Here is a 27022-nt window from a genome sequence, read left to right as displayed (position 1 = left end):
AAAGACATTTGTTGTCTCCTTTTCCCTCACTCTGTTTCTCTTCCTGGCCTGAGTTGGCAATGCCTTTGAGTGCAGCCATCATACTTCCTTTAGAGATTATTCTTTCAGCTCACTGAACTGGAATACCAAGTTTAAGGTCCATATAATCATGTACAGACATTTTAGAGAAATTTGAAAACTGAAATTGGACTTTAAACAGAAGATTTACTGCAACATTAACCATAAAACTGCTCTCTCTTTTCCAGCAGCAGCTCCCATTTGACCATGACAGCATTAGAAACCTAGACATAAAGGTTAGGAGCTTCTTTGCATGCACATAAAATTGAAGTTCATTAAAGGAAAAATATATGCTCTAAGTACCTTGTGAATTATGTGTTTCAGTGTAGTGTTCTCCACACTGGACATGCATAGGAGGCAGTATAAATGGATGTTGTCTTGGCTGAAATAAAAGCATAAGGGAAAATAAAAAGCATTAGCAACTTGGTTTGCTACAGGTTTTTTGCAGCTGAAACAAGAGAAACTGTTCTATGCCCTTTCCACTGAATACAGCTCTTTCTTACCCAGCCAAAGACACGTGGCTTGGCATTTCTTTATAGAACAGAGAATAACATTTTCCAAATTGTTTGCTAAATTTTGTTACAGAGCCCAAACCTGACCAGTTAAAACTCCTTTAAGCTCAACCACTTCAGAAAACAACATCCAGACTCCCAGCTCACTTACAACTTTTCACAAGTTTATTAAAAAGCCCTTGCCCTTCAAGAATTAAACCAAAACAAACATTCAATCAGGACAAAAGCAGGAGATGGAACAAATTCAAGGACCTAGAACACTGTTATACAAGCAACAGGAGTACATATAGACTTAAAGTAACATGAATATTGGGTTCCCTACATGATGAATTGGAGCTTTCCAACAACCTATGCTGCAACAAGCTTTTTAACAAGTATCACAGGGGGGAATTCAGCATTAAATCAGTAGGATCATTTGCAGCAACCAGCTTTGCCCACTGGTAAACCAGTGTGTTTTGCAATCACATTTTACTACCTGCACTGTAATGTCCTGCCTGGTGTCACTGAGCAAAGTTTAGGAAAGCATACTTCGATATACAAAGTAAGCAGAAAGAGAAGGAAGACACTCTCATCTTGTGAATATATGAATAATTTCTGAACAGCAGAATAAAGGCTCTTCATTAAGGCTGATTCAAGTAGTTCAAACTATTAAGGAATATTGTGGATGCCCAAGGCAAAAAAGAAACACCAAATAATTTACCACCCTTGCATGCACATGCACAAAATGAGTACCACGCAAGTTAGCTACTGAAGAGGGGGTGGGGAAGGGTTAAATTTACATTTTCTATGTAAATTGGGAGAGGGAATGAGAATCAAAGAATCTGAGCACACATGAATTCTTGCATACAAAATGGTTGTGTTAAGCTAGAGCTGGAAGATGACAGAAACTATTTCTGCTGCAGCAATGACTTCCAAGGGTATAAACCCTACTCTCACTGAACAAACTGGGCCAAGGAGCCTGATGCTGATAACCCAAGTGGCAGAGCTTAGTCTGGAATAAACCAAGATGTTGGGAAGCCTAACAAATGGGGAGCAGAGGAAAAATGCAAGGAAGGAGAAGTGACTCCTGCTGGGAATGTATAGATCTGGAGCAGACAGTTTTCTTTGGGATAGATGTTATGGAAGATAATGGCAAGAAATTAAGGACGATTCCTCCCTCCTCCCCTTTTTTTTGGAGGCCCCTCTGCCCCTTTTGATGGAACAGAAGCTTGAGGTCTGCAGAACATCAATATCCAAATTAAAGATCACTTGTGGTTTTTATTATATTCAGATCTCCTACACTGAGGAGATCTTGCTGGAAATCCAGCACCATTGTGTGGCCTGACAGGCAAAAGAAACAGCATAAAATGGCTTTAAAGTAATAGATAAAATACAGGTTCACCATGATGCCAAAACCATATAAAGGGTCTTAATCTGAAAGTAATGAATGTGATCCTCAGTGAAGTGGCAGAGCCTCACCCTAAAGATTCCACTTCACTTCCCATTTATGCCTACTGATTTATTACCATACAAGACAAATAAATAGGTAGGTGTATAAAGGTATGTACAGTGCAGACAACAGTCAGGAGGCCTTTTTTTCCCCCCCCCTTTCCTTCTCCCCAAAGAGAACTGTTCCAACAAGTTAACAAAACAATTATGAAAAGAAGCAGTTGAAAGTTCAATGTGAAGGGTTAGCAGCACAGTTCGTTTTTCATTGATGAGCATTCCTCCTCTTGGTCTTCCTGAAACTGGGTTTTAAAACCAAAACTTGTTGCATGCTTATGTTCAAAACATAAAGAGGCTGCAGCATTTGCTTTTTCTTTGAAAAACGAGATTTCTGCTTTCCATATCTAATACAGAGGGCAGCTCTCTCTGTCCCCTTGTGATATATCTGAGACCGCAGCATGAGCATGCAAAGAACATTTAGTTTCTTCATCTTCAGTCTTTTATAGGCATCTCCAGGGACCAAACTAGCAGATACAAAACCACTGTAAATATGCCTCAGAGAACATGATACGCAGGCTGCATATTGTATCGTGACACCTTAGAGACATGCTAAGAATGAAAGGACAAAGAAATCTAGAGCCAGCTACAACAGCTTTCCTGCCCAATGGCTGGGAAACACAGAATGCAGCTTTTAGATATAATGGACCATATAAAAGCACACAGGAAAACAGCCTGTGCTGCAATCTGCAAAGCTATCCTAGTGTCAGTACCTGCTTAAGCTTAATTTGGGAACATTTTCAACAAGCTGTAGCTGCACTGTTGGGACACGTCAAGAAAACACTCCTGCCCACGTTAGCTTTCCACCATACAGCAATAGGCTAATGGAATTACCACTGGGAAGGTCTACAAACCAGGTATAATCTATATCACACATGAAAACTTGCAACCTGCATATAGATAATATTGCCCTCTAAGGAATCGGCAGTGCTGTTCATTAAAATCTTTTTTATTAAAATCTGTTTCATTAAAATCTTATTTAATGGACTCTGAATTACTGACATACTAGATGTTAGGACTGGATCCAAAACAGTGTCCTTAGAGCTGATTAGGGGGGGAAAAAAATACTCCCACAGACTTTCTTGATGAAGACTTCAGGAAAGAGTTACCCAGTTTTGTCAGATTTATAGTATCTCCCATACAAAGACAGGCTGAGAACATTGGGGCTGTTCAGGCTGGAGAAGAGAAGCTGCGTGGAGACCTCAGAGCAGCTTCCAGTGTCTGAAGGGGGCTACAAGGATGCTGGAGAGGGACTCTTCATCAGGGACCGGAGCGATAGGACAAGGGGTGATGGGTTCAAACTGAAACAGGGGAAGTTCAGGATAGATATAAGGAAGAAGTTCTTTACTGTGAGGGTGGTGAGGAACAGGTTGCCCAAAGAAGTGGTGAATACTCCACTCCTGGCAGTGTTCATCAAGGCCAGGTTGGACAGAGCCTTGGATGACATGGTCTAGTGTGAGACATCCCTGTCCATGGCAGGGTGTTGGAACTGGATGATCTTAAGGTCCTTTCCAACCCAAACCATTTTGTGATTACATCTATGGAGACCAGTTAAATAGAAACATAGTTTAAGAAAAACTCTAAATCACAGTCCTGTACTGATTATAATAGTTTTACTTTAAAACACAGTAACTTCACACAGAAAATAGGTTTTTAACACAAGAAGTTGGTAAATTCTAAGCAGACTTCATACAAAAACAGGAGGAATGGAAGAAACATGAAATAAGGAGCTGTAAAATTATCTAATGACTAGGTTTGATGTATACAGCACAAGACACTTCAAATTCTTTCTAGATGATTATTTTCTCTACATATTGAAGTAACTTCAATCCAGTAGAAAAGATGTTCCGTTTCTGCAGGCAATTAAAATATAATGCCGTGAAGACTGTAATTTTTAATACTCAGTGGTGATATTATCCAGTTAAATTAATCAACCTGGGCAGCCACACCCTTGCAACTCATTCCAATCACATTGCCTACAAGAAATGATATAATGTGCTTATTTGAAATTTAGAAGGTATTCCGTCTTACACAATGCCCCATCCCATTAGAAATGGTACAGATATCCTTAAAGACCCCACCGTGGCACATACCAAGGATGACCTACTCCAAGTGGGTCGGCGTCGGATAGGGGGAGGAGAACTTGATTGTCTGTGGAAGAAAAAGGAAAGGGAAATACTAGAAACTACAATATTTCAATTGTGATTCAAGAATGAATGGGAGAAACAAGAGATGAAGAATTTTTAAGCATTGCTCATTAATGAGATTGAAAATATGAAAAAAAGAAAATAATTCCAGTTCTTCTCTAAATACAGGAAGTATTCCAGTTCCAAAATATACATGCCTTCTGTTCATTATCCTATTTGGCTTACTTGGAAACACAAGAAAAACTGGCTTAAAAATTAATCAAACAAGTTTCTTAAACAACAAAAACTAAACATGGCACACAGGCACAGTCTCAGGTGACTTAAGGTGAACATTAAAGCAGCAACAATTTGATGAAATTCATAGCCATCACTTCAAAGCAATGCCCACAGATCAGGAGGGGAAAAAAGCAATTGGTTAGGTAATACAAGCAGAAGCACATACAGTGTTAGAGTAGCCAGGTGCAGTGGAAGGAACAAGGAGTATAGGAGGAAATACAAAATGAGGAAGGGAAAGAAACAAGTTGAAGGAGGCAGAAATATAGTGCTTACGTGAAGAGAGGAAAGGTGGGATTTGTCCTCTTACAGTTTCTGATCTAGTGAATGATGTTATGTGCTATTAGAGGAAATGCACACAGGAAAACAAACAACTATCATTTAAACACAGAGAGCAGGAAAATTACTTGGCTAGAAAACACACATTGGCATATGCTGCCATCAATGTCTGTGGCTCTGACACAGAAGCTGATACCATATAAGACTGTGGTAAGGGGAGCGATTCTAATGGCAAAAATACATTTAAACTCCAGTTATTTCACTCAGTGACCTCATAAGGTTCCCTATCTTTATTTGTCCAACTGTTTGTAAGTTGGATATGAAGCTGCTACATACACCCCGCTCATGGCACCCACATACTTATGGCTCAGTGTTTAGAAATAAACACAACCAAAAGCTATTGCTTCTTCAGTCTGGATTATAAACAGTACCAGAACAGTCCTCTCCTGCTGACCCCAATATACAGCTTCAAAGGGGAAATATTCCAGGATGACAGACTATGGGATTTTGTTTTCTTTCTTGACTGTCACAGGGGAGACAATCAGGAGCTCTAAAACCTAAAATGCATGATATGTTGCTAAGAAATGTCTTTTGTGGTCTCCCACTCACCTCCCAAGAACCGTAAGCACCACCTGAAATCAAATCAACATCTTTATTCTGTAAGTGCAAAGATCAGCTCATTGGTCTTTCCAGTACTCTGACTCACTGTATGTTAATATAACGTGTGCATGTGTAACATTAGAAAGTTAGACTTTCAGATCTTCCCTTCATCATTTTGGCTTTATTTTCCAACAGATGGCATTACCCAGTTGAACAGATGGGATGTCCAGCTCTAACTAGAGCTGTTGGTAGAGATGAGGCTTCTTCATATCTTTCCAGCTAACTAAACTGGGAAGGTTCTGCAAGGAATTCACGTTCTCATTGCTATACAAACCCAGTACATCATGAAAACTCCTCAAAACTCTGAACCTCTAAAAGATACATTTATCTCAAATTAAAATTGCTGCACGCTAGTATAAAGGAAGCATCCTCAACTTACAGACTGCTAACTTGTAACTAAAGCCTCATGAATTCCTCCTTCAATTAGGGTAAATCCACCTGTGTGAGAGGACTAGCTGAAGGCCAGTTCCTCATTAAGTGCTCAAAGTAGAGCCTAAAGGAGACTTCAGGTTCAGATTTACAGTCTCTGCATCTTTGTGCTCGTATGGCTACATAGATTAATGTTCCCACGTGTCTGTTTGGCACATACAAGCAGCAGATAAATTATACTGCCCAAATTAGAAGATGACAACCTGTGTTTTCCACCACCCTTAGCTGCTAGATGGGTAGTGCATCTGCTACTGCAATTCACATTCTAACATATGTCACCTTTCACTCCAGTTTATCCTAATACTCTGGGTTATTAACAGCAGAGACCAAGGCCTTTAATTCAAGACCCCCTGTCAGATCTGGCTGCTTGGGGAGCATCACGTCTTGCAAGGCTCAGAATGAAATTTCATTCTCAATTGTCTGTTCTTGCTGTTGGTTAAAACAAAACAAGAAAAAAAGGGAAAGGGGAAAGAAATAACTGACACAAGTAACTAGAAAAAAAAACCAAACAAAACTCAGCTCAATTTCAAAGCAGGATATCAGCAAATAGCTCTGAAGAAGAGAGTACTCACTCTGTGCAGATTTTGTTCTGTTTATAAAACTTGTGTCTTGCTGCAAACAGCCGTGAAATATATTTGGCATTTTCAAGATCATCCTTTAAACACAAGAAAAAAATAGGGGAGAAAAAAAAACCAGTAATAATTCATTTTGTTATTCTTACCAAGAAGTAACAAAGAAGAGTTTTACAAATCCAATTGCAGTAAGGCTTGGTAAGGTCCATCATGTACAGAATCTGGCTGCCAAGAACACGTCTAGTGCCCTCAAGAGCATTCAAGGCATTGAATTACTGAAATACAGTGGCATGCCTTTACATGCTGCCACTTCACTGCTAAGTCACAGTGGGAGGGGAGGAGGGACAAGAAGAAGAAATGGCTCAAGCCTGCTGGTCTAGTTTCTATCCTGGCCTTGGTTCAGGGAGATGTGATTTTAAATAGCACTGAACAGCACTGCCCTCTGAGTTCCAGTGTGTGCATGCATGGCACCTTATGCCCAGCTTCAACCACTGCTCATGCTGCTATATTTATGCCAGTGTGAAATTGTGGCACTGTGGATGTTTCATCCAACAAGCATTTCAGTTTCTCGCAGACTTCCCAGCACAGTATACTTCAGGATTCTTGGAATAGAATACAAATTCTGGTAGCTCAATGAAGTTAATTTCAGTCTCTGCATAAACCGTGAACTTGGGGGAAAGGAGTTAAGGTGAGTGAGTCCCTTTGGCAAAGTGGAATTTTAAAGGTTTCTTTTTTATTTAAGTAGCTTTCTGATTACACCAATTAGATCTTTTCCTTACTGTGTGAAAGAGCACATTCTCTTCTTTGTTGATCAACTCTAGAACAATTGAAGACTTGTTATGTGCTATATTCCCAATGTCATTCCACCTGTAGAGTAAAAAAATTTGGTAGAGTTTGCCAACACATACATTCAAATGTTTCACAAACACATTAAGAATCCCTTAGTCAACATCAGCCTCATTTGATGGGAAAGCTTTTCAGCAGCTGTTTGGTGAAGAAACATGGTCAGGAAAATAAGGAAGTCGTGCTTTGATAAAAGGAGAAATAGATATTCACCTCTTAACCCAAAGCAGGAGAGTCCAATACTCTCTTGAAAAACACCAATTTGAAGACTCACAGTAACAGATACATTGAAAATACATTAATGCTAAGCATTTTACTGAACTGTGGCATTTTTGAGCTGATCGATTTTAGCCACGTGTAATAGAAATTACCATTTAATAGTACCATTCCTCCAAATGCTGTTTCCAGCTTTCCTCCAGTGCCAATTCTTCCTGAAGAAGGTTAAGCTGAGAACACGGTTATGTAGGCTATGCATACCATGTTAATACTCTGGTTGTATGTGTGCAATCTTTATTGGTTTTCTTTTTTTTTTCCAAGTAATTGTCAGGTTACCCAAGATCAGAGTTATAATCTTCTTACAAATAGCTGACAGACATTCACGTACACTGCATGCAATCCATGGGGATGGAAAGGACTTGTTTGTTCTGTTTGCAGCATGCATTCCTCTTCATGTCATGGCAGGATGCTTGAAGTGCATATTTCCAAAGAGTAAGGCTCCCTGCACCAACTATAATTTCTACGTGTAAAGAAACTTCTTGGTTTTGTCACCTGGCACAGTTCAAGGATTATCTATTTTCTTCTTCAAAAGAAGAAAAGCCTGCGGAAAAGGGAGCTCTAACATTTTTGATGAAAGCCCTTTGAAGGCAGAGACACTCCAGCTGAAGTCTGATACAAGCCTTGCTACTGACTAAAAATTAGCACACCTCATAAACCACATATTTTTGCCTGCACAATGTTTGTATTCTAGTAACAGGCAGTAGTAGAAATCCACTTCAAGTTAACACCGCCAGTAATGGAAATACCCACGAGAACAGTAGCAAAGAAGAATGAGTGAAACCCCAGCCTCCCTGGAACCATAGACACTTCTAGCAACACTTTTACACACAACAAACATTTATAAGAAGCAACAAAACCCACAAAAGAAAGTTAATGGAAAGGCTGAAGTGATTCTTAATAACCAAAACAGCAGAACAAATAAACAAGTGACATAGCCGGGATTTTGAGAAGTGCAGGATGAGAAAATTCAGGGGTTTGTAGTGGGGCACCCACATGTGACAACCAGATTTGCAGACAGGTTGAGTGCGCAGGCTGCTGTGAGGTTTAACAGATTTGATTCAGAAGCAGACATAAAGGCAAGAAAGGAAAAGGGATCAAAGCCTTCTAAGTAGAACGAGATACATGACAGACAACTACGTCTTTCTTGCCATCAAACCCATTCACAGACATCAGCAATTATTTTTTATCACATCTCTTTACAGCCACGAGGCCAATCCTGAAAACGGTGAGGTAACTACTCCTCAGTTAGAGGATTGGCACTATTGAAGTCACATATGTAAGTAAGGGAAAAAACCCACACTTGGAGCTCTGAAAAGAAACGCACTTTACTTATAGAAGACCCTAGTTTTTACCTATAGATCACAGTTGTTCTTCCAATTCTGTTTTTTATGAAGATTCCCATGAAGAAAATACCCAGGTGTATGTCATTTCCATGATTATCCTGCAGAGAAAGGATAATATATTTAGTTTCAGAAAGAAATTGGCAAATGCATGCATATGAATGCTTTCTGAACTACCAAACAGAAACCCTTTTTCTAAGGACTAACCCTTCACTAACCTGTACATTGCTGCCTGATCAGACTGTGATTTTTGTTATTTCAAAGCAATTGGCACTTCACTGGATTCACTCTGTTGATTAGTGAGGACAGACAAAGACTAAACAAGCCCAAGGTTCTCCTCTATCAACCAACACACTACAAACTGGCATTGATTGTGTAATACCCCACATTCCCTAGCATTGTGATTACAGCTGTCTAGAGGCTGTATGACCACGAAAAGCAATAGTCCTCTTTCACATTCACAGTGTTTCTCCAGTCATCTGTTAAAACATGCAGAGATTTCAGAAAACCACACCTGGAGATGGAATCTCTCTCAAAAGTCATACCCTTCATGCTTCCTCCTTTAAGTACTCCATGTAGAAGTTCACAGCTTGTCACCCTAAAAGTACCTGTATCTCTATACACATACCTCCTCCTTTCCACCCCCCCCCCCCAATTATTGGGTTAAATATTCACCTGCATGTACCACAATGTCAACTGTTCTTACACTGTTTTTGAGAGGTTCTATTGGCTTTGTGCCTACCCATGTCCCCTTGCGGGCACCTGTTTGAAATCCATGTGGTCCTGTTCCACTTTGGAATCAGTTGTTTTCTTAAAAACATGCTTTTTCTTTTTTTCAACAAAAGCTTAATGCTGTTGACAAAGAGATTTTTCTGCATTTATCAACAAAAACAACTCCCCCTCAGCTGCATATATAGTAATTGATTCACACTTTAAAGTGGTAAATAAAAATCATGCTCACACAGTGTGATTAAAAAGAATTGGTAGAAGAAAAGTTATGAGAGAAGTTCATGCACTATGCATGAGCAAATTCTAGAAAGCATTGGGTGCTCCTGCATTTTAACTGGTAGATTAGATCTGTTCTCCTAGCCTTGCTCTACTCAATGCCCAGAAGACAACAGTGGAGTGTCTGCACCTGTATCTAAGTGTTAGGCCTTTGCAAAGAAACGATGGATGCCAGTTTTCTAGCCCCTGCCTATGCACTGATTCCCAGTGCTGCATACACCAGCATTCTTGCACATGCACTACAAGTCCTAGAGGTCCTACGGCTGACAGTCTTCAGTTTAGGAAGAGGACTTTAGGAAAAGGACTGCACATTCCTCTCCCTTGTCCCAGAGGCAGCTTTAGAAGGCAAAGAGGCTGGGAAAATGTATGTATTTGTACACATATAAATACACATCCATGTATGTCTCTTCTCCCAAATAACAAGTGATAGGACAAGAGGAAACGGCCTCAAGCTGTGCCAGGGGAGGTTTAGACTGGAGATTAGGAACAATTTCTTCGCCAAAGGGGCATTGGAACAGGCTGCCCAGGGCAGTGCTGGAGTCACTATCCCTGGAAGTGTTCACAAACCATGTAGATGAGGGCCTTATATGACAGTTTAGTTGTGGCCTTGGCAGTGCTGGGGAATGGTTGGACTTGGTGATCTCAAAAGTCTTTTCCAACCTGGTTGCTTCTATGATTCTATGTGTATACAAATATTTATATAGAAAGAAAAACATGTTTCTAATAGCATTTTCTAACAGGAATAAAAGAGGAATCATTCATTTTTCCCTTTATACACAATTCTCTTTGCATACAAGGCCAGCATGCTGCTCTTTGCAAAATTGCAGGAAGGTGCTACCCTTGTATCAGAGCACCCAGTCTCTTACTTACTGACACGCAGTAATATCTAATGACAATTCTAACACAGAAACTGTCTGAAAAAACTCTAGAATAAGATAGGTAAGAGAAACTCTCTCTTACTCATCTTACTGACATGCAATAATATCTAATGACAATTCCACACAGAAACTTTTGCATCATATAGCATTAATCTGAATTAATTTGAGGAAAACATTTATTTCACTCATTGGCAATAAACATTCCATAATTTTCGTTGTTGGGTAAAAGGCTTTTTTGCCATTGAGCTCCTCCCCTTCAGGCCAATTTTGAGATAGACAAAGGATCAATTTTGACTTCAGCAGAAAGGGATTATTGTTTGGTGTGGCATTTGGTTTGGTTTTAAATTTCAAGTCATCTTTAACTAGCAGGAGAACTGCTCACAGTCCATCACTTCTGGTGGCTGGGTTGGTGTGCAAAGAGAAATGGGTTATGTTTGTACCACGAGCTTTCAGTTTCTCAGCACAACTTGGTGGCACGTGCTCCATAAGGCCAGGCAGCCCATCCATGGCAGGCAGGGGCTTACAGTGAAGCAAAAGTGACAAATGCAAAACAATCCCCCCTTTCCCAATTTTAAATGTGTGGAGGACCTGTGTGCATATGTAAGAAACTAAGAGAAGGTGAAGTTAATGCTTGGTAAACAGCAACTTAGAAAGACATGAGAAGTTCTCATCTTCCCATCCTGTTAGAGACAACCAGAGCTGAGGTTCATCTCCTCAGACAGCACTCATACAAAAGCAAGGAGCATCTCTGCTTCGCAAGTAAGCAGCCCCAGCACACAGCAACCTCTTCTGTTGAAAGGATTTCTGTGAAGAGAAGTAACACTACAGGCCTAAGATACCCTCATGATGCAATGTCCATTCAAACCACCAGCAGTCATTTCACCTTCCAGAAGAGTCAAGTAAGTCCTGTCTCTTTTGGATAAACACAACTTGCATGTGTTCCAAAGGTCACTGCAGACTTCTGCATCGTTTGACTCAGAGATTCCTTTATAATATCCACTGACATACCTTCACAGGGAAAATTTCCTGTCCAAACCCATCAAGGCGTTCCACTTCATTGATGTACATAAGCTCAGCCTCTGCTGCTGTAATGCCACTGCAATTAGAGTAACAAAAGGCAGCAAATGGTTCAATGTTACAGGCACACAAAAAACACGAGTCAAAGAATGGGAGGTTCACAAGCCCACTTTGGAGATGCTGCCTAGAAATGCATCACACAAAACCAGCTTTTTACATTAGGATCAGAAAGAAGAGGAATTGTACTCAATGTTACTAAGGTAAGGTTCAAAGCACAGTTTAAATTACAGGAGAAACAAACTGAACTGATCATATTACTCAGCTTCTTCAGCACACATCAAATATTTTCCGTGCTTTATTAAAACATCAGGCAATTGCATCAAGTTACGTCTAGGTTTGGATGGCCAATTTGAGCCATATGGGTCCTAATTTGCATAAAGAGTATACATATCCATTGAAGTTTCTTAAAATGACTTAAAAGGGAAGACCTACATTTTCAAGTCAAAAAACACAGGCACTAAATCCAAATATTGAGCAGAATCTCTTTCACAATAGGAGAACAAACTCAGTGCAAGCTTCTACACACGTGTCTACACATGCTCTTGTCACAGCTCAGGAATTCAGACAGATTTCACTTCTCAAAAGCAGGTCAGAATAGATTGCAGGTTGCTCCAAAAGAAAGCCACTATTAGTGTTCCTCCTCTTTGCTCCTCCTTACCATAGGAACAGAAATATAGGAACCAGAGAAATACTTGGGATAAAGAGGGAGAGAAAGGAGGTGGAATGTGACCTACCTGCTGAAGTGAGGATAAGTATGTGTCCTTTGTGTTAGGGGAATAGCACTAAAGAGCACAGCAGGGGAGAGAAATCTTTCCTTTCAAGTCTGGGAGTTAACCAAGATCACACACGCTGCCCATGACAGAAAGAGCAGAACAGAACCAGGCCTGTTCATGGCCAGCTTGGAAGCTAACTCTTTGGTTTTATCAAAGGTCCAAGACTGCATTGAAACTAAGACTGAGAATGGCCTTATACTCAGAGACTGGTATTGTCCTCATTACAACCATTTTCTGTCATACAATAAGGAGTGCTGCACCCTCCATATAATATTCCCATTGCATTTCATGTAATAAAGCTTAACATGTAAATTCATAATCTAACACAAAAGATTATTTCCAGTGACGTATAGGCACTGCATTTTATTAAGAACTGCTCTCTAGAGGCTCAAATCCTTCCACCACCAAAACACCTAGATGACACAAAAGCAGCCTGCTTACAAAGGTGTTTGTGCTGCAGCATTAATATGTTCCCTCCTAGCCTAATTATTAACATCATATCGTATCTTTTCCACAATGAGACTTAAAACCCAACTCTTGTTATTTTCTTTTCCATGCCACCGAGAGCATGTGTATCCCCTTCCCTCCGGAATGAAAGAAAATCCTCTGCCAGACCCTCAGATTCCCCCTGATTAAGTCACAGGGTCTTTCACTATCAGGATTTGCATAAAACCAAGAAGAGAAAGTAGTCTAATCCATACTGCAAGTAGTGTTGCACAGGCTCATTAAACCTTTTGGTGCAGGTGCTTGTTTATTTGGGATTAAGTTCCTTGGCCATTTTGTGTTCATGAGAGGCTGATAATCTTTTGTAATTGACTAATTAAAAAACCCAATGAGACACAGCATAATTGTAACACAAAGACAGGCTAGTTTACCCCTGCCAGAAAAGCATGGGGAGGAAGTACTAGAATGATGACAATGAATAATCCAAACCTTAACATGTCAAACTTACCTGTGAGTTCTGTGCTCCTGAGCAACCTTTTGAGTCAGCTCCTCCAAAACAGCTTCATCCTGGGTCCAATCCTGTAAGAATATGAAGTAGCATCAAAACCCAGTCATTCAAAGAGAGGGATGACAAAATGCAAGACGGGAATTATGACGGATGTTTCAGGATTGTCTCCTGTTCATGCTCTTCCAGGTCATTGACAGACACCCTGTCACCAACTATATTGAAAATTCAGAGCAGGGATGCTGAAAACATGCAAGGAGAACACAAGAGTCTGTTTTCTTTTATACCTTTTAGGGTGAGGATAAAAAGATACTGTTAAAAATAAGGTTAAGATATTTATTATTCCAGAATAGCACAGATAAGGAATCTTTTCCTGGATAAGGACCAAACAAGTCTTTAAAACCACTTGGAAGTCTACAAATTAACATCTACCTTTTAAACCAGGCCAAAATTAACACATAGACCATGGAAAATGAAGTCATGGGTATTGTAGTCCTACAGGTACTCCTTAATCTCCATTAAATCCCCACTGAAAGTTTTGATACCTCTTAAATCTGTAATAAAATCTACTTTATGTTTGCAACACATTTCTGAGCAGATTTTTTTATCTCCTGCAAATTTAATAATATGTAGTAGAAAGAATTCAGAAATAACTGGGAGCAGATTAAGAGAGGAAGTCTGCTCATAAATTCAAGGCAAAAAAAAAGAACCCAAAGGAAGCCGAGAAGCTCTCTTGCAAAACCTCAAAGTTCTTATTTTTATATTTAAAAGCCTTAAGGCTGCACGAGAGGTACTTAAATCCACTGCCTGTTTCTTGCTCTATGGGGCCCTCCACTCTGCTATTTGCTTCTGCCACACAAAAATGTGAAAGTGGTAGCGTGCTAATGAAAAATGGCATGGTACATGCCTATGCACAGCTACACACCTGTGGGGTGTACTGTGTACATAACTTTGTTCTTTTCCCTGCTCAAGAAATGCCATTTGACACACATTGGAGCCTCACAAGATCAAACAGTACAAATGTAGCTGCCCCTCCCTCATCTACCAGCTCAATTCACTAATGAATTTATAGCAGCGCTCTCGTTGGAGGCTCTTTCTATGCCTGAGATTCACTCAAATCCTCCCACTTGCTTCAGGACTAGTTTATATCTGCAGCACTTAGCAACTGTCACTGAACTTTCAGTGAAATATTTACTATTACGTTATCCACTCCTCCCCAGTAGAGCAAAGACAAGATAGCTAGAGAAACATCTAGAGAAACAGTTGATTTAAGAGTAGGCTTCTGAAGACTGTAGATCTTTGCTGATCTTGTTCAATTTAGCAGCAGCAGCATGGATGAAATGCAAGATACCACAAAGTGAGCACATGCGAAACAGAAGAGAGCAACACCATGTAGGCAGCTGACTCAAAAATGGAGGTTCTAGGAGATGGGCCCAAAGGGTAAACTCTGAACCATATAGAAATGAACCACCTGAAAGCTCATCCAGAGGCCTAAACCCTCCCCTATTTTTTTCTGAATAGAAAAATATTATTCAGTATATTGAAAGAGCTTTGCAGAAGTTCAGTAATTTACAAAGTGACAGCTTAAAAACACATTTCTCTGTCTGCATTTCCAGCCATCTTTCCCACTTAAGCTATCGTACACAACTTCTTAAGTCATCAACTATACACAAGTTCATCAATTACTTATCAATAGATAAAGAATGACTACCAAAGGAATCCTGCTCCACCAGTCAGGCTAACACAAGTTTCTTAGTGAAAGGTCAATACCGAAGCCACATTCTAGCTATACAAGGCATATTCCAACCTCTATACATTCCTTAGTTTCCCTTCTTCCTGCTGACTCTTTCAGGTGGTATTGAACTCTCTCTACCAGCTCAAAATTGCGCTTTCTCTTCATGATATTCTTGCTGTCACTTTTTTAGGCTCAAGAATGGACTATCTGCTGCAGCTCCTGTACAAACAGTGCTGGTAAATGGGAAGAAATGCTTCAGGAAGTGCCTTTCTCAAGCCTGCAAATTACAGTGAGATGAATCATTCTCCCTTTACCGCTCCACTAATTGCAGAGGGAAACCAGATGCCTTCACTTGTAGGCAGCTACACTCAGGGCATGGGAACTCCACCCCACCTCCAAACTTTTTTTCCAGTTAGAAAGAATTCCCTGATCTTTTCCATTTTATGAAGCTTACACTCAAGAGTCATGCTGATGGATTTGTTCATCTAGGATAAAGTCAGCCTTAACCTCAGCAGGCTTTTATTTTTTTCTCTTTTTAAGTTCTCCTCTAATCCATCACCTCAGAGAGGTTCAGTGTTACGGATGGCAAGTGCTTGGCATTTGTCAGTAGAGTTTCTAACATCATTAGTGACCTAAACAAATTCCCTCAGCATTCAAGTTATTCGCTAGTTTCCAATAGAAGTTTTAAACAAATTTACAGTACAGTCCTTACAGAACATTTTGAGAAGACCCAATTCATGCTTCACTTCAGTCTAATAGTCAGTTGATGTAAATCCACATTCTCTTGAGGAAAGGCTACATGATTTGTCCTGTGACACATTTACTACATCAGCAGCCCTCATATCCCCTTGTTATGCCATGTTACTAGTATTGTAGTACTGTTAGTATAGACCTTTCTTAACAGCTACAAATTCTTTTTTGATTCAAGAAGTACATTTGTTGACACCTATTCCTAGTGGAGGTGTAACTCGAAAGGGACTAAAAAGGGGCTAAATTTCCATAGCGTATATTCATTCAGATATAATCAAGTATATTGCAGGTTTGGGGGAGCAAAGTTTATTTCCACTATTAATGGTTCAGAGCTGGTGTTTTTACTCTGTTATCAACAAAACCCTCCGTGAGGCATGGAGAAATCTTTTGTCAAAGACCCCAAAAGAGGGGGATAAGGAACTCACCATAGGAAACAAGACATATTCTCGGAGGAAGTCATGAGATTCAAACTGATTATAGTCTCCAAAATCCGCTGGAAAAAAACAACACAATTACTCATTTTAGTACTTTCCACATATGTTAAGACCACACTCAACCTTTGCACAGATGCTTCATTTCAAGTGGGCGAGTTCTCTCTGAAGCCACAACCCAGAACAAAGATTTCTGCTTGTACTTCAGCTTTTAACATGGAGGTCTGAAAATAATAGTGTTATTACCAGAGATCAAATAACAGCCAACAAGTAATTTCTCCCTTTTGATCCTTAATATTATGACCATTTGCAATGCTTAACCATCAGGAGTGCAAGACTTTCTTTTTCTGTAGCCTTTGTGCAGTAATACCACCATCTAACAAGGCTGGGATTGCTCAGCCTCTTGAAAAATGGTGCACACTTTTGCTTCACCAACTTTTCCGATCCTGACCAGGCAAAAATTAACCTACCTCCGGTACAATTCTACACAACTGTACAAAAGCTGTTTAGTTTTACAGTTTAGGGGGTTAAAATCCACTTATTAAAACTGTATTAAAAATTGTCAACAACCAACATTGTTTGGGGGGCAGAGGAAGGAAGGTCTTATCCTTCTGCAACCAATATAACAGTACAGAAACAGCGTCAGTTTAATCTTTCTACTTGCTTTCCTACGTCTTCTATATCTCTTAAAGAGGTACTTTTCTCCATGCTCACATCCACTCCTGTGTCGGGCTGAGGATTCTTGTCTAAATATCCTTGAAACTGTGGAGTTTTGAAAATGCTTCCTAAAAGCTAAACTGCATTAAAAAATACAAAACAAAACCTATATTTATGTATCTGTTAAATACACAACAGCTTGTATCAAAAGAATATCTTGCCAGGAGCTTCTTATTTTATATTATTTGAACTGGATCAAACACCATCTACGAGATTCTCATATTATAGAAGTTGGAAAACCCCACCATAAATCATATTATCTAAACATTCTTTCAAAGCTTCTAGACAATTTCACGTATTGCAGGATGCCAAAAATGCAGTTTCATTTTGTTTTCACCTCAGAGTTATGTTTTAACATAAACAGAAAGAAATACAAATGGACATGAAACAGAGCCTGCAAGTTTAAAAGAAATAATATTTCACATATCTTCAGTTGCATCACATGCAAAGGACAAAGGGAGTAATACAAGGTCAGGAATAAAGCAAACAAGATTAGGTGCAGCATTCTGATGCAACGGTCTTTGAAATATAATAGATTATGTAGAAGTTTCAGAATCAGTGATTACTTCAAACTGACCACAAAGACTGACTCGCTCTCAAAGTTAGCAAAAAGCTCTAAAACCACAGGGTCAGTGAAACATATTCAGCCCTAACTTACACACTGGAAAACATAATTTACTTAAACTGCAAGATTCTTATGGAATCTTATATATATATTTTCCTTTATTAAAATAACATTTCAGGATGTGGCAAGAAACATTTTTTCTTCAATTTTTAACCAAGAAATAAGCCACAAAAATGGAATTTCTACTACTCTAAGGGAGATCATATCAGCATTACTCTCCATCAAGCCTTTAATTTTTAAGAATCTGATCTTCACGTTTGCTATTTACTTCCCCCTTCCCTCCTATTAGAGGATATGCCCAGAGCATGATCGCTGAAACTCTACCTTAGGTTGCCACAGCCAGTCGTGGATAGACTGAGAAGTACTTTCTCGGTACTAATAAAGGGCTTCTTCCTCTGCCCATATACATTCTATGATCCCACTTTTATTGATGTCCTTAGGATGCTCAGAATAAAAAATACATTGTAAGAAGTAGTTTATTATTAATTTATAACTCACATAACAATTATGGTCATGTGTTCTTTCATATTTCAGATAGCACTATACAGCAAAACAAGTTTTTAATTAAAGGCAAAATTAAAGCTGCTGCTATGCTCTTTGATGTAATTATATTTCAAACCAGAGAACGTAAAGCAAATTCATTACTGCAAAGTGCTCCGTGGTTGGGGTTGGAAGAACTGGAGCTTTGTTCAGATTCACTTACATGGATTTTAGACATAGGAAAGCTGAACACTGTGATGTGGTCCATCATTCCCTCCCTGAGGGTGTGTTTCATCAACGACAGTCCACCTATGCACTTTTAAACCAGCAGAAAACCCAGCTGTTGTGAGTAGGAGTCATACAAGGCCTTAGTTAGTGCCCACTCATACAAAATATATGGAACAAACCAAAAAAGACAGTGTTGGAAAGCAGGCTATCAGGTCATGTCATCTTACCTTGCACTGCCAAACCAGCTAGTCGAATTCCCTGCTCCAATGAAGAAAGCAATCGGCCATCAAGAACATCCTTTTTCACTTGTAGGTAATACTGGTATCTACAAACACACACAAGGAGCACAAATCAGAACATCTACATCTTCGTACATTTTCTACACACAGACAGCTGAAAGTAAGAAAACCTCCCCCACAAACAGGTACCTGGCTTTGGATGTTCCACATTACCAAAACAAATCAGTATGATCCCTACGTGTGCAATGCTTCCAGGCAGGTGAAAAGGAAAGGAAGAAGTTCTGATTTGTGTTCCCTAGTACACATAGAAGAGAGACATTTTGCTGCGACTACCTCCTCCATCAATTTTGTAGAGGTTACCAAGAATCATGCAATCACCAATACAAAAAGAGGCTGTTCCATATTTCTTTTATTTTTTTTGCTCCAGTGTCACCATTTGATAGAAGAAACAGAATTTTAAGCCATATACTTTAGCCTACTGACATCACTTGAACTATGGCCCATATAAAAGCTTTTTTTAATTGGCACCTCTCATCTCTGAGGACAATTCAGACACACAAATCAAGCAAAACCAGCTTCTAACATCTGCAATAACTAATCACAAGAAAACTATGTCAGTTTTAGCCACAGCAACAGGACTTGCACATTTCACCTTACATTTGCAATAGAGTGGATTAAGACAAACAATAAGCTTTCCACAAAAAAGCTTAACAAGTTACTGTCCCCATCCATGTGTCCCTCCCACCGCTGAACTGGACCAGACCCACAGCAGAGCTGGCCAAAGCAGCAGGGATATGTACCAGTCCCTCTGGCATACCAGGTTAAAGTCTAGTGAAGACAGCTTTGTTACAGTTGAGTAACAGTGATGTAATGATCTTGCATCCATCAGCTTAAGCTTTTGGTGCAGATGTATGCAACCTGGCCCAACTGAGATGAAACACAGTTCCTTGGCAGCCAACATGCATCCTCATCAGGTCTGAGCCCAAAGGTAGAGGTACTGTACCAGTGTAGCCACTCTCCACGCATGCACACAGTCTCATGCACCCAACCCCAGACCTGCTGATGGTAACTGATGTGCCTGGAGACCTAAGATAAAACCTCCAAAACCAATAAAGGGCTTTCTCAGGCTGTGACCAGGCATGCCAGTCTGGCAATAGCTGAACCAGCTGGCTATAGTTTGAACCTTTTGGAATAGCAAAGAAACCATTCTGGCCTGGTTTTAGAGTGAAAATCACCTTCCCAGTCCCAATGGGAAAGAACCATCACTGTAACATCACCCACGTTACAGGGACTGCACCGCCTTAACTATGCTCACAAATGTTACTGTTCAATTCTGTGCGGAGCTGTTAGAAAAATATAATGTTATTTAAAATGCTTTGATTTGGCTTTCACATGGCCTAACAAGATTAAAACTTCAGGGGATTTTAAAATCTGATTGAGGCAGTGTAGAAAGCATATGTCTTCTTGGCTTGAGCCCTGTGCTTCAGCCCCAAGTTTCATACTTGCTCAGTCCAAGAGACAAATCAGCTTGTTTTCACTTCTTCACAATGCCTAAATCCCAATTCTGAAACGCCCAGGCTTTCATGTAAACTTGACATAAGCTGCTTTATCATGTTACAGGTGAACAAGTGTTTGCTGAATACGGTCTTCAAGACTTGTAATCCCAAAAGCAGGTTATTTATCTTAATGCTACATACACATGCACAAGTTACATATTCTAGTCCAACAGAACTAAAGTAAAATCTACATCTGCCATAAAGTTAGAGCTATTGTTAAAAACCCCACGAAGTTAAGAGATTACATGGAAATCACAACTATGTAAAATCTTACAGTGACATCCTAGCTCTATAAGAGTCAAGAATGTCACCAGCTTTAGTGGAGCCATGATTTCAACCAAATTGCCCACAAAGGTATAGATAAGCCATAAAAAGGAAGCATCAGCAAAAATACGTCAATGAGTTACTACAGCATAAAATATTATGGCCAAGACTTTCAAAAGAAACATTGATGTGGGCTTGAGTTGCAATTTTAGCTGCCAATGCTTTAGAGAAATTGTTTTCAGACAGCAGACATAGAACCACAGAATCAACTAGGTTGGAAAGACCAACAGCACCCACTTTACAAGGAAGATGCCCACTTACTGGTGTTTCACACTGACTGTCAGAAACAGGTCACATTTAAAAATCTTTATAGGAATATTCTACATTATTACAGTACAACATTGCATTTATGAACACTGTAGCAGAATAAAAGTTTAGGATTCATTATATATTGTAAATTGACATGCAGTAAGAGTTTAAAAGATGTATATAATTAGTGCTCTGACATTAACTAATGTATCCATCAGGAAAAAATTCCTGGAGGAAGTTTTCACCTTTAACAGGCAAATGCACTGAAAAGCAATCACCTGCCATGGCTCTGACACGTTTGTCAATGGAGGTGCCAAGGTAAACTGAAGGAGAACGTGGCAGAAACCTATGGTCTGTACCAGCTTCATCCCTCCCCCTGGACTGACAGTGACAAGGGTCACAGAATGAGAGAATGGTTTGGGTTGGAAAGGACCTTAAGACCATCCATTTCCAACCCCCTGCCATGGGCAGGGACACCTCACACTAGACCATGTCACCCAAGGCTCTGTCCAACCTGGCCTTGAACACTGCCGGGGACGGAGCATTCACCACTCCTTTGGGCAACCTGTTCCAGTGCCTCAGCACCCTCACAGTAAAGAAGTTCTTCCTTATATCTAATCCAAATCTCTCTTGTTTAAGTTTGAACTCATTACACACCTAAGGTGTCCCGTGACATCTCCTTTCATTGTGGCCATCTAAGGCACGAACTGGGACATCTCTGTTCACAAGACATGAACTGGAGTGGCTAATTCCACTGTCAAGGAAGAGGAGGAGCATATCCTGGAGGAAGCTCTGCTAGAAGGCTGTAATAGCTTTACCAGCCACAGATTCATGGCTCAGCCCTGCTGCCCATCTGTGGTCAGGCTCCTTGCCCAGGCCAGAGAGGAGAAACTGGCCCACACTGTGTCAAGGATTTGAGGCTCCTCCATCTGAAATTATGTTAAAGGCTGTTATTATGTCACTATGTGAGCTGAGACTGCTCTTTGTTCGCTTGGGTTGCAAAAGTAGATCTATAATTTGAGGGAAATCAAACATTTTACAAATGATTCAGCTATAGATTCACTAAGGAAAGCAGTTCCAGAACAGCAGATAAAAACATGCATTTCATAAGCCTCCTATTAGGTGGTTTAGTTGGGAAAGCATATGGAAACTGAACAGAAGTTTGCAATCTGCACCCCCAAATAATAAAAGACAAGAAATTCAAAATTAAGACTTCGAAAGCTTTAATCACAGAACCACTCTGGCATACTAGGGGTAGAAGAGACACCACCACAGCCAAGTCAGTTGAGAGCTGAAATCTCTCACCTTCGTTGCTTATTTTGGCTAAACATCTTTTGCAGAGCCATTGTGTATTCAACATAATAAAGGCTACTACACTTTGCCAGCCTGTAGCTAATTCCAAGGGGAACGGGAGTGGACAGCAAGTCTGAACAAAGCCATAATTACAAGGATATAATTTCCCACAACTCTTTTTAGCCAATATCGAAAACACTAAAAGTATATTTGCATCTATTGCATCAAAAAGCACACTTTTTGTAAAGTAAATAAGCTGCAAATGCACAACCATGGGACAACATCTGAAATTCAGAATAAACACCAGCATTTTAGCAATCCATACTATTTGGGTTCTTTTCCCTCTAACATACTATTAGTAAGCAGGAGATTAGGTACTGGTTTAACATTTAACTGCAACAGCCAGATTCAGACTCAGCCGCAACTGTGTAAATGTAGAGAAACTCCCATTTGCCCATACAATTCCGCACAGACCTCCCAAGATCAGGATTCCTGTTTGTTCTCCTGTCACTTCAAATAAAGAACATGGGTGTTCGTATCGTGTCACTGAATTCATCGTACCCTTCCATCACCACTGTTTATATGATGTATATATATGTGCTGCTGTTTTATATATACAGAAAATAACTCAATTTTACTGATTTCTGTTCTTTTCAACAACCACTGTTTCAGGTACCACAAGTCATGTAGAACCTGGCCTGATCAATATTGGAGGTGAGGTCTTTGCAGAGAAATTAAAGGCTGGTTTACAAAAGTAAACTATGAGTTCTGCAGAGTAATTGAACCGGCGCACCGCATCTTCACATTGTTCCTACTAGTGACTTCCACAGAGAACCAAAAAGGCAAATACTTCATGAATAATGACTCCATATTATCAGACCCGCTAGCATTAGTAACCAAGCAGCATCCAACTCTGCTAGGAAATGAGAACAACAGAAGAAAAATGCTTCCTGTCCCAGGGATTTACAATCTAAATATGCATTTCACATTTCACATTTTACAAAGACATGTAGTGATAGGACAGAGGATAATGGCTTTAACCTGACAGAGGGGAGATCGAGATGAAATCTTTGGCAGAAGCTCTTCCCTGTGAGGGTGCTGAGGCGCTGGCACAGGGTGCCCAGAGAAGCTGTGGCTGCCCCATCCCTGGCAGTGTTCAAGGCCAGGTTGGACACAGGGGCTTGGAGCAACCTGCTCTGGTGGAACGTGTCCCTGCCTGTGGCAAGGGGTTGGAACTGGATGAGCTTTAAGGTCCCTTCAACACAAAGCACTCTATGGTATTTCATACACATACACAGATTTATATATTTATACAAAAAGGTGATAGGATCAGTCAATAAGGATAAATACTGTTCGAATGCCGTACTGTGATCAGTCTGTACTATTTTCCCCTGGTTTTACTTTCCATCTCTGTACATCAGGGACAGGAAGGGTTTGGAACATTCTCATTATCTCTAGTGCAGCAGGAAACACTAAAACCTCATTTTTTTTAAATCAACCGTGTGTTTTTCTGGCAACTTCAAGCCAGTTTGAACAACTACATTCCAGTTTCAATACCAACAAATCTTTACCTTGAGTGTACGTGAAAAGAAACAAAGCACTACAAAACATGTATGAGTTACCCAAGAGGTACAATTCTTTTAAAATCGTGTCTAATGATGCAATTACTGGCATGACTAACTTTTTTATAACTCATTAGGCACCTTTTTGGCATCAAGCCTATCTATTGGATAACTGCATAGCTATGTAGTTTAACTTCTTCTCTGGAGAAAAAGAGAACTGATTTACTGGTTCAGATCTCCAAAATAAGAAGTTTTTAAGACTCAAAGGAGAAGCAGATTGGCCCACAAGTGGTTTAGCTCCAGATCTTCAGCTCTTTTCCAACGTTAAAAACAAATTGCCATTAGAGTACAATATGATCTTCGGAAATTAGGAACACAATCAAAGTCTCACTAATTCACAACAACAGTCCAAATCAGCTCACTTGGGTTTATCTTAGTATAGCAACATACTTCTGAGCAGAGATGCTGCAATGTACACTCATGCAATGATCTACCCACAGGGGAAGCAGTTTCTCCAGAACAGAGGCCTTTTATCACTTACGACAATTACTTTAAGCATTAGCTTTGATTCTGATGTGTCCATTGTTCATCTCACGCCTTAAAACCTGCCATGATTTGACTTTGATACTATTTAGCAACAGGAATCTACAGATACTGATACGCTACATTTTAAAGAGAAACCCATTTTTAAGCACAGGGTCTTTCATATTTTCTCAGTCTCTAAGTTGGATAAGCCAATAGCTCAGCTATTCAATGGGCAAAGCAACTAATTGATAATGACCAAAAGGTTATTTATTACATATTTGAGATAATCATAATAATACTTAATTCTGGTTGCTTTTCTGAGAAAACTGTACTTTAAATACTATTAATGATCATTAGCTTCATTTTATAAATAGAGTATCCGAGTGAATGGCTGGTGAAGTTACTTCTGTAAAGTTAGGCAGGAAACTAAGGCAGAGTTGGGAGATCTAGATTTTGTTCCCAAGTCCCAGTCCAAAGTACTACTTACTGGATGCTGCTTATTTCATGCGCGTCACTCAATACACTGCAATAAAACCAACTGCAAACTTGGACTGGATTTTATATGGCAAGAAAGGCAGGCAGGCAGACAAGACTGGTCTTTTCAGATACAACATTCAGTATATTGGCAAAGATGGTGTACAATTTCTGGGCTTGAGCATGCTGAAACACATTTTAGATGCAAGGATTCAATCACCACATCTTAATCTAAAGGCACTTTAAAAGAAAAGGCATATCCATTGGTGATGTCACTGTCGGTAACGCAGTGCTAAGGCCTTGTCTTTGCCATTGTAAAAGATGTAGATGATGTTGATAAAGGGAACATCTCCAGCTTGTTCCTCTGGAATTTCATTAACCTTTCTCCCAGCAAAAGTCTGACGTTTCTCAGTACTAGACAATAGCCATTTATCTGGGATTTATGGTAGAACATAAAAAGCAATGGCTGGGCTTCCACTACTATAGGGTAATATTTTTGGAAGGGTATTATTGAGAACAAGTCTACCACACCCTTTCACAGACCTTCAGAAGGATCAGCAGACTTGCCAGGGAAAAAAGGGAAGGAGACGAAAGAGCCTTTGTCACACATGCAGGAGGAAATTCCTTCAGAGGCTCAAACTGTCAAGCCAATAGTAAAAACACAGTCATAGCAGTTTCATAGTTTTCAAGGGTAGGAACTCCTTGATCATAATAACGTTATAAGCTAGGTCAAGGTTAGCTTCAGGTAAATGAGAAGTGAGGTTGTTCAAAAGCAGAATCCAAGTGCCTACATCCTGGTGTCCTTCAGCAGCTGGATGGAAAACATATCTGAAACTAAAAATAAAATAAATGAAATACATGGAAAGATGTGTCATCCCTTTTCCCCTTCCTAATGAGACAGAACAATGCTGGGTTAGCATCATTTCCACACGCAGGACAGATCAAAATACAGTTCATATCACCTATATCCACATCACTTTATCTCTCTAAAAGCAACAGTTTATAGCTAAAGGGAAGCAAAGAGGATTGTCTAAACAGGCTTGTTTCACAATGGTGGTCACTTTCCATTTATTTTGATATGCAATTAGCGAGCATAAGGATAAAGCATACACAGCACTGATGGCTGCCTTTCTCTATGAGCTGTAACGAGGCACACAATGAAACCACATCTGACCAGTGAACTTCTTACAAAGACCAATGTCTTCCAAAGGTTAAGGTCCAGCTACGCAGGCAACTCCTGGCTACGGATACTAGAAAACAGGAGAACCTTTGTGCACCTAAAACCAGTCTGATCAGAATTTTGCACTGCTTAGTTGTTCTTTACCACGTCTATTTCATCAGTTTACTACTGAAAGGTTGGCTGTTTGCATGCATTTCCTGAAAGGTAGTCTACTAAAATTTCATATCTCCACCAATATATATGTATTGCAATCTGACATGGGACTGTTTAGGAAGGTAACACACACTTTATAACCTCTCATATATAAGCAGCTGTTTCCAGCGTAGCCTGCTATCAAGTGTTGTGGCTGTTTGGTGACCAGTGTGAACTGGATGGCTAGTGAAACCCTTAGATAATAGCCTCACTCAGCATTCTCCTTGGCAGCAAAAGCCAGAGCTTGGATTGTAAAGAAGTGCTCTGAGAGTGTTTCTCTGCTCCTGCCATTCCTGATGGGCCACAAGCACGGACATGCACCCAGGCCTTGTTGCAGCCCGCAGACATGACACAAGCCTTCCAAAACACGCACTGCTCCTCCCATGAGAGCGTTCGCCAGCAGATGCATCTTTACAGTAGCCACCAATTTCTCTATGTTTAAAAAGGAAGCCCCCAACCACAACAGGTCCATCCTCTGTACTTGTACTTTTTGTTAAGAGTCTGTTATACTTTCTGGATACTCCAAGTTCAAATAAACCCACAAACACAAAGTTAAACTTGAAATCAAAAGGCCAGTAATGGCATGCTTTAGCAAGAAAGGAAGGCATGCCACAACCTGATCCCCATTTTCTGCCCTTGAACTCTTGAATTAATTATAACAAATTACAGGGAGCCCCACTACAATTTATAAGCACAATAAACTCCCTTACAACCACCTATAATTTTATCAGAGTTAATCCAAATACCTGAACAATTATACAGCACAGAACTTCAACATGCCTTTTGGAGTAAAAAAAGACATGGGGGACGCAATATTCTCTTGTCTTCCAAGCTCTTTCTCTCAAAGGCCATATTTGGTCTCTGCAAGCTGAAATCCAGCAAAGCCAAGCCCTGCTGACACCACCGGAGC

The 27022-nt window shown here is 40.0% G+C and overlaps 1 protein-coding gene across 1 annotated transcript in view; it reads right to left on the bottom strand.

Annotated features, from left to right (window-relative positions):
* Positions 1-27022, bottom strand: part of PTPN14 (protein tyrosine phosphatase non-receptor type 14) — a 122943-nt gene that overhangs the window by 25888 nt on the left and 70033 nt on the right. The window contains exons 4-12 of the mRNA XM_030499580.1: positions 18746-18843; positions 16463-16530; positions 13556-13626; positions 11762-11849; positions 8883-8971; positions 7191-7278; positions 6412-6494; positions 4145-4202; positions 361-439 (exon numbers count right to left, since the gene is read on the bottom strand). Coding sequence (XP_030355440.1) covers positions 361-439; positions 4145-4202; positions 6412-6494; positions 7191-7278; positions 8883-8971; positions 11762-11849; positions 13556-13626; positions 16463-16530; positions 18746-18843 — 722 coding nt within the window. The remainder of the gene's footprint in view (positions 1-360; positions 440-4144; positions 4203-6411; positions 6495-7190; positions 7279-8882; positions 8972-11761; positions 11850-13555; positions 13627-16462; positions 16531-18745; positions 18844-27022) is intronic.

The sequence above is a fragment of the Strigops habroptila genome, chromosome 10, assembly GCF_004027225.2.
Source record: "Strigops habroptila isolate Jane chromosome 10, bStrHab1.2.pri, whole genome shotgun sequence".
In the NCBI taxonomy this organism is placed as follows: domain Eukaryota; kingdom Metazoa; phylum Chordata; class Aves; order Psittaciformes; family Psittacidae; genus Strigops; species Strigops habroptila.
Note: the sequence above shows the minus strand (reverse complement) of the source record. Positions and strands in the feature narration are given on the sequence as shown.